The 8560-nt window shown below is 38.1% G+C and overlaps 1 protein-coding gene across 2 annotated transcripts in view; it reads left to right on the top strand.

Annotated features, from left to right (window-relative positions):
• Positions 1–8238, top strand: part of SNX3 (sorting nexin 3) — a 32135-nt gene extending 23897 nt beyond the window's left edge. Inside the window, exons 2-4 of one of the 2 annotated variants that reach the window (XM_006101698.3) lie at positions 1333–1428; positions 5735–5859; positions 7487–8238. In XM_006101698.3, the coding sequence (XP_006101760.1) occupies positions 1333–1428; positions 5735–5859; positions 7487–7592 (327 nt within the window). In that variant the 3' untranslated portion in view covers positions 7593–8238. The remainder of the gene's footprint in view (positions 1–1332; positions 1429–5734; positions 5860–7486) is intronic. The other variant, XM_023765129.1, reaches the window with a different exon arrangement.
• Positions 8239–8560: the final 322 nt, after the last annotated feature.

The following is an 8560-nucleotide window of genomic DNA, read 5'->3' on the forward strand; positions in this document are numbered from 1 at the left end:
CCGTACCACACCGGGGCTGTTTCTACCTGACTGGGGTTGTCCCTACCACACCGGGGCCGTGACGACCTGACTGGGGTCGTCCCTACCTCACGGGGGCTGTTTCAACCTCACCGGGGTCGTCCCTACCACACCGGGGCTGTTTCAACCTGACTGGGGTTGTCCCTACCACACCGGGGCCGTTACGACCTGACTGGGGTCGTCCCTACCTCACGGGGGCTGTTTCAACCTCACCGGGGTCGTCCCTACCACACCGGGGCTGTTACAACCTGACTGGGGTTGTCCCTACCACACCGGGGCCGTGACGACCTGACTGGGGTCGTCCCTACCTCACGGGGGCTGTTTCAACCTCACCGGGGTCGTCCCTACCTCACGGGGGCCATTTCAACCTGACCGGGGTTGTCCCTACCACACCGGGGCCGTTTCGACCTGACCAGTGAATGAGGGCTCATAAAATTTATTCTTAAAAAAAATTATTCTTGATAATAAAATTGTGATGCTATACAGCTTCCGCTAATTGTCCTTAATCATAAACCACTTTTTATTGGATTTGGTACTATGTTCTCTCTTTTTTTAGGGATCAGTAAAAGATAACAGAAGTCTTTCTTGTTACTTTAAACTTAGAAGTTGACAGAAGTGATTTATGCAATCTCTAAAAGTTTTCTTCCACTCGGATGTAACCTCCAAGTACTGGGCACTATGTTTCTCATTGTTAATTTTCCCCTCAGCCTGTAAAGCTCTGGATCTGTGAATCTGATCTAAAGTGTATGGTTCTTGGTTTCCTACTAGTGTCAAGAGTGACTTTTTGGCATTTTTAAAGATCATTAAGAATAATTCTTTATTTCTTCCATTATGCAACATCTAATCTAGTAATAATAAAATATTTTGTATTTCATTTCAAAGTAGTTAAGGTCTATTTCTCTAATGAGCATTATATACTGAGGTGCTATTTAAACTGGATTGCAATCAGCTAGCTGTATCTTCACCCTGTTCAGTTGACATTTTTATAAATCACTGAAATAGAAAAAATCTATTTGTTTATGTAAAACAAAACAAAATCTTTTGTTTATGTAACTAACCTCAGACAGAATGACATCCAATAGTATATGTGCAAATGTGCATATAGGAAGTGTACTGTAGTGTAAATAACATACTTTTTTAACAGCTAAGCTTCATTTTGCTAAAGATAAAATGACACCTTAATAACTTTGTGACTTTCTTATCTTAAGGTCACCAGGTTTGCCATGTTATTAATTTGACAGACAGATCTCACCACTCCTTATTTGAAAGTCCCTGTAATATGCTTCAATTTAGGAGTGATCTTTTTTGTTTCAGACAAATCTGCCTATTTTCAAGCTGAAGGAATCTACAGTTAGAAGAAGATACAGTGACTTTGAATGGCTGCGAAGTGAATTAGAAAGAGAGAGCAAGGTAAGAATTATTTGTAATGCAACTTGAAAGCAAAACATTCCAAATTTTAATATTTACTATTTCTCAGAAAATTACTTTGAATAAAGTGGGTAAAACAAATATGATTTCTTTTTTTCAAATAGTTTAGTTTTGTCTTATTTCATGGGAGATGGAGGAAGTCTGTAATTTTTCCTCAGAACTCTCTTCCTTCTCTTGTCTACGTTAGTGGCCTAATTGAGGCCTTTGCTGACTCACAGTTGGATAACACTTACTTCTTAGCATTATCTTACTATTGCTTCCTTTCCTTCTTCCTATTCTACCTTCCCCTCCACACCCTTTGCCAAGTTTCTCTTCCTCAATACATCTCATATATCATTGTATTTCCAGTGTTTTTACTGACTCTTAAGTACATTTTTCATCATTATACATTTATATATAACAAAAATTTCTTAGCCCGGCTGGTGTGGCTTAGTGGTTGAGCTTCGACCTATGAACCAGGAGGTCACAGTTCGATTCCCGGTCAGGGCACATGCCCGGGTTGCAGGTTTCATGCAGGATGCAGCTGATTAATGATTCTCTCTAATCATTGATGTTTCTATCTCTTTCTCCCTTTCCCTTCCTCTCTGAAATCAATGTTTTTTAAAAAGTTTTTAAACCAGAATTTAGCATACTTTGTGTGATATATGCTGATATTCTTCAGATTAGCTTTTTTGAGAAATATAAAGAAAACTAATCCCTAGTTGGGTGGCTCGGTTGGTTGGACTGTTGTCCTGTGCACCAAAAGGTTGTGGGTTCAATTCCTGGTCAGGGCACATGCCTAGGTTGCAGGTTCGACCCCTGGTTGGGATGCATTCAGAAGGCAACTGAACAATGTTTCTCTTTCACATCAATGTTTCTCTCCCTCCTTCCTTGCCTTCTCTTTCTAATCAATTTAAAAAAATACATATCCTCCAGTGAGGATTAGGGGAAAAAATTTTTTACTGAAAGACAAAAAAAGACTGTAATAAATAGAAATACTACATTCTTGTTTTGGAATATTCACTTTTTTCTCTCTTAAAAAAAATCCTCACTGGAGGGTATGTTTATTGATTTTTAAAGAGAGGAAAGAGGGTAGCGGGAGAGAGAAAAAGGGAGAAACATCAATCAGTTGTCCCTGTACATGCCCCAACTAGGATTGAACCTGCAACCTAGGTATGTGTCCTGACTGGAAATCCAACTGCAACCTTTAGTGGGTATACAGGATAATGCTTCAACCAAATAATTCACTTTGAAGATTTATTTACCTTGTAAACATTTGAGAGCTCATTCAGTGTGTTCTTTGAGTAATAGAGTTGTGAACAATTAATGTCCCCATTTTCATGATGCTTACATTCGCTTGGATAAGTTGGGATGGTGGTGAGGGAAAGGCAGAAAAAATAGTGAGATATATATATAACATCAAATGGTGATGTGCTCTAAAACAAATTAAATTAAGAGTTTAGCCCTGACCAGTTTGGCTCAGTGGATAGAGCGTCGGCCTGCGGACTGGAAGGTCCCAGGTTCGATTCCGTCAAGGGCATGTACCTTGATTGCGGGCACATCCCCAGTGAGGGGTGTGCAGAAGGCAGCTGATCAGTGTTTCTCTCTCATCGATGTTTCTAACTCTCTATCCCTCTCCCTTCCTCTCTAAAAAATCAATAAAATATATTTTTTTAAAAAAAGAGTTTAAACTAAGAGAGAGCTACTCATATAGGATAGTCAAGGGAAGGCCTCACTTAGAGGTGGCATTTTAGCAGTAGACCTGACAGAAGTAAGGCAGTATCCATACTTATTTATCTCTAATAATAAAAGTGTAACATGCTAATTAGACCTGATGTCCTTCCGGACCACCTTCCGGATGAAGCTGGCGACAGGAGGGAAGCCCGGGTCCCGGGCTGCCCACTGGCGGCCAGAGGGGAGCCTAGGTGCCGTCAGCCAGAGGGGAGCCCAGGTCCCCGGTGCCAGAGTGAAGCCAGTGCTGGCATCCGGGGGAAGGAAGGCCTACTCTTACACGATTTTCATACATCAGGCCTCTAGTAAATTAATAAAATTCTTATAAAGGTATCTGTCAGGGTCTTTATAAACTTACAAATTTATGTATGAACTTTAGAATCTGACAAAGCTCAAAAATAGCCAGAAATTATTTTCAATGTATATTTAAGCACCTACAGACACCAGAACATATCTTTAGACTGTTCTGAAGGGCAAGTAGATTAGTGGATGTAATATAATTTAGAAGCTGACCCATGTGTTTATTGGAAATTTAGTTCATAACAAAAAAACACTGTTGATAAGTGGGGAAAGGAATCTATATTCAGTAAATGGGGTTGAAACATTTGGCTATTTGGGAATAAAGATTTATAACTCATTGTATGTAAATTATAGATCTTTTGATCTGTAAATGTACAAAACAAGTTAGGAAAGTTTTGGAAAACAAAGGAAATTTTTTATGACTATAGGAAAGAAGTGTCTTCTCCCCCCCCCCCCCAAGCTTTATTGAGACATAATTGATAAATAACATTGTGGAAGTTTAAGGTGTACAACATAATGATTTGATGTATGTATATGTTGTGAAATGATTACCACAATAAGGTTAGTTAATACATCGATCAGATAATAATAGCTGTTACCATTTTATTTTATTACTAGAGGCCTGGTGCACGAAATTGGTGCACTCTGGGGGTTCCCTCAGCCTGACCTACACCCTCTCGCAGTCTGGGAGCTCTTGGAGGATGTCCGACTGATGGCTTAGGCTGTCAGTCGGAAATCCTTCATGCTGCTGTGGAGGCGAGAGAGGCTCCTGCCACTGCTGCTCTGCTCGCTAGCAATGAGCCTGGCTCAGGGCTTCTGGCTGAGTGGCACTCCCCCTGTGGGAGCGCGCCGACTACCAGGGGGCAGCTCCTGCATTGAGCATCTGCCCCCTGGTGGTCAGTATGCGTCATAGCGACCGGTCGTTCTGCCATTCAGTCGATTTGCATATTAGCCTTTTATTATGTAGGATTATTTTTGCTAATCTGTATGAAGTTGTGTTGCTCTTTCCCTTTTTACCCTGTTGAATTATTGTTTTAGGATAACTCCTAGTTATAGAAACTCTGCTTTAAGGGTTTGAAGTTTTACATCTTAGAATACATATGATTTGTATTACTGTTGTTTACTGTTTATAGTTCTCCTTTGCGTTGTGTGATTACACCTTTTTTTCTGTTTTGGTGTAAGATAGGTTCCAGCTAAGTGGTTGGTCATTTAACAGCTATTTCAGCTTCTATTTTGTATGCCCAGCTTTTATTAAAATGACCATAAGTAATCTAAGAGGGTTCTTGATTGAAGGCATTAATAGTCTAGATTGGTGGTTCTCCACAGAGGCAGTTTTGTCCCCCAGGAGACACTTGACACTTTAGGAGACATTTTTTATTGTCGTAACTAGGGGTACTACTGGTGGTATCTATGCTATTAAGTATTCTATAGTGCAAAAGAAAATCCGCCTCCAGTACAAAGAATTATGTAGTTAGTGCCATGGTTGAGAAACTCTCAGATAAAGAAGCCAAACTAACCTGTGAAATAAAGAGCTAGCTAGCTGCTGTTTAATTCAAACAAACATTTGACCTCCAAATAATTTCCAGAAGAGAGATACAGTATAAGTTGGTCCTAGAGGATAGTTAGGCTTTGAAGGGCAAAATTTGGGATGTTCCTATAGGGTGGGAAGGAAGAAATGACAGGTCTTTGGGGAAAGGTAGGATAGCAGATGTGGGAGAAAGTTAACATGTTTCTTAGCCTAGGAAATGAAAGTGGTGACAAGTTGTTGATTATTTTATCATCACCTCAGACACAAGTAGGATATACCATGTACAGGATGGTCTGAGGTAGAAGAAACTGATCACTTAATTCTTACCTGCCTATGTCAACATTGTTAATATTTTATTTCTTTGTTGAATTGAGAGTTGATTTTGGTCCCTGCAGTTTCCATCAGAATAAAGCATTGTCTTTCCCAAGTGACATCAAAACTGTCTGGGGGGCGTGGCGGCTTTTATTTCAGTATTGCTTGAATGTTCTCTTTGTATAGTTGTGCTTTGCTAATAAGTCCAGGAAAAGTGATAATTAAGCTAGGGGCCCAGCCATTAAGGAGCTTTGTTCTGATGAGCTATTTTGCATTGAATATTTTTTCATTGTGTTTTTTGCTGATTCCCTTTTATATTTAAACAAGTTTGACAGTGGGATGGCTGTCATAGTGAGGATATACTGTATCTTCATGTTGTGCTCTATAAATGTTCACAACTAGCATGTTTGAGAACGCTCTTTCCTTATGTTGTTTTAGGTTGTAGTTCCCCCACTCCCTGGGAAAGCATTTTTGCGTCAACTTCCTTTTAGAGGAGATGATGGAATATTTGATGACAATTTCATTGAAGAAAGGAAGCAAGGGCTGGAGCAGTTTATAAACAAGTAAGTGCTTTCTGATTCTCAGGGTGTAAGAGGGAACAGTGTTCTGAGACTACCTTATGTGACTACTAGTAATTTTTATATTAAGCTAAACTTTAATGTTGCTTTTCTTTTTGGCCATTTCCTAACTAATTTTTTGTATTATTTAAACAAAGTAGCAGTATATAACAAGTTGAATATCATATGATAAAATACACTTGAGTGATTGTAAATGAGTATCTTTGTTTTGACTTAAGTTTTGTATTTGTTTTTCTTGGTTAATTTATGCAAATTGCATTTAAAATTATAGCATTTAAAAATACAGTTTTACTTATGATTCTGATTTAAGGTATGTTCTAGTAGGAACAATAAAACTTAAAATACATTTGAAATAATTTTGTTTGATTGCAGATGGAGGTATTATCAGCAAGTCTTGTAAAAATGCACATTTTTAAATTTTTATGGCAAAATACATTATTTTGGAAATGCAAGAAGATTTAGGGTTTATCTTTTATTTTAGAAACTCTTAAGCTCAAAGTAAAATTTATAACTTAAAATTTTATTTCCACTTAAAAATGGGAATTTTTAAAAGGCCAATAGGGAGAGTTATGCCAGGAAAGCATTCAGAATAATTATGTATTGTCTTAAGTTTAACCAAATAAGGCCAAATCCTAGAGAATATGGTTGTGTGAGCTATTTATTAGAAGCACTTTAATTTTATCCAGTGGTTTGAAGATCTGTGAGTGGTAAGTAAACAGAAGAAAAGTTATACAAAGCCTTTAACTTCTAGTTACCTACTGTAGACATGACCTTCGTTTTCTTTTTATGAACATACTTTCCTTTTAGAGAAGGCATTGCTAGATTAGATGTTTTTAAATTCTGAAATAGAAGTCTCTTTGCCCAGTCTCATCTTGTATTAGGTCTAGTGGAAACCTTTAAAAGCAGCCCTGGCTAAGGTCACTTTGTTGGTTAGAGCATCATCCCAATATGCCAGAGCTGCAGGTTCAATCCCCAGTCAGGGCACGCACAAGAATCAGCCAAAGAATGTATAAACAAGTGGAACAACATATCAATGTGTCTCTCTCTCTCTCTCTCTCTCTCTCTCTCTCTCTCTCTCTTCCTCTCTTCCCCTCCCCACTCCTCTCTCTAAAATCAATAAATAAAGCTTTTAAATAAATAAAGGCAACCCCCCCCCCCCCCCCAAAAAAAAAACACCCTCTGTACATTGGTGCCTATTTCTTACTATTTGGGGCTTTTATTGAACTCCAGTGTATTTCTAGCTCTAATCCTATATCTTTTCCTTCTTTAAAATGGATTCTCAGAATCAGGTCTTATTTCACTTTTAATATTAAAGTTAATTTAAGTTTTTATAATATACTATCTAATAGGTAAAGAGGCTGACTGGGTGCATAATGCCAGAAGCAGTGCAACGCTAGTGATTGAATGTTTTCAAATTACCTTGTGAACCAAAGGAAAGAAAATTTACCATAAACTTTGGTAACGTTGTTAGAGCATACCTTTATGGGCAGTTCCGAGTAACACCTACAATTACTAAATTGTATTTGCTTACTAACTTTAAACTATGTGTTTGACAACTCCTCCCACCTCTTTTTATAAAAGATTGGACTAAATTTATCTCTTTTATTCGTAGGGTCGCTGGTCATCCTCTGGCACAGAATGAACGTTGTCTCCACATGTTTTTACAGGATGAAATAATAGATAAAAGCTATACTCCATCTAAAATACGACATGCCTGAAATTTGCCGAGAAGTGGCAAAAAAAACTTTCTGTGACTATGAATGATCGTATGCGCCAGTGAAGAAGTTCTAACTAACTTAGCATGCTGCACAGAAACTGGTCTAACATGCCTGCAGTATACTAACACTCATGCGCTCTGCTCTGTTTTGTTTTGCTTTGGCAGTTGACAAGAAGTTAATTTGCTTTAGTGAAATCCCTCATTCCAGCCTTTCTATATAATAGCTCTTCCTTGCTCTTTAATGTGCTGCACACTATCACCTCACACACCTGTTACTCCAGCATAATCCGCAGTGTCCCGACTAAAGTTACTGAACTCGTCTCAGCTGCACAGTTTTTGTGTCATGTTTGCTTCTTGAATCTGATTAACTAGAAATCTCTTATCCCCTTTTTAATATGTGATGTCCTTGACCTAACTTACGTGTAGGAGCACTGGACCACTGGTTGCCAGCATCCTGCACACAAGATACACACTCGTATGCAGAATGTATCCCTTCAGGCTTGTAATGCCCTTCACATGGAAGATCAACGAGGGGAATCTTTATATTCTGTACAAAAACAAAATCAAATTTATATACTAAAATCATTTGTCTAAAAATTTAAGTTGTTTTCAAATAAAAATAAAACTGCATTTCTGATATGCACTGATTGTGTTGCCTCCGGCTTTTCTTTTCTTCCTTTATAACTTTCCTACTTAACTCACTTGTTGAGAGGGATTATTTACTAATTATATACTTCTCATTCCTGTAACTTCATTCCTCTTTAAACAGTGGTGATATCAAATATGCCACCACCCTTTGAATGGGGTATTTTCTTTTACACAACAAAAAAAGTGATGTACTAAGAAAAAGAAAGCATTCCTTAAGGCTTATTGAGTCATTATGAAGTACTTTGTGTATTTGAAAAATGCTTTATAATCTCAAGTCATTCTTTTTTGAAGGCCTTTTAAGATAAGTCAATACCATGTCTC

The sequence above is a fragment of the Myotis lucifugus genome, unplaced genomic scaffold (assembly GCF_000147115.1).
Source record: "Myotis lucifugus unplaced genomic scaffold, Myoluc2.0 scaffold_378, whole genome shotgun sequence".
Taxonomy (NCBI): domain Eukaryota; kingdom Metazoa; phylum Chordata; class Mammalia; order Chiroptera; family Vespertilionidae; genus Myotis; species Myotis lucifugus.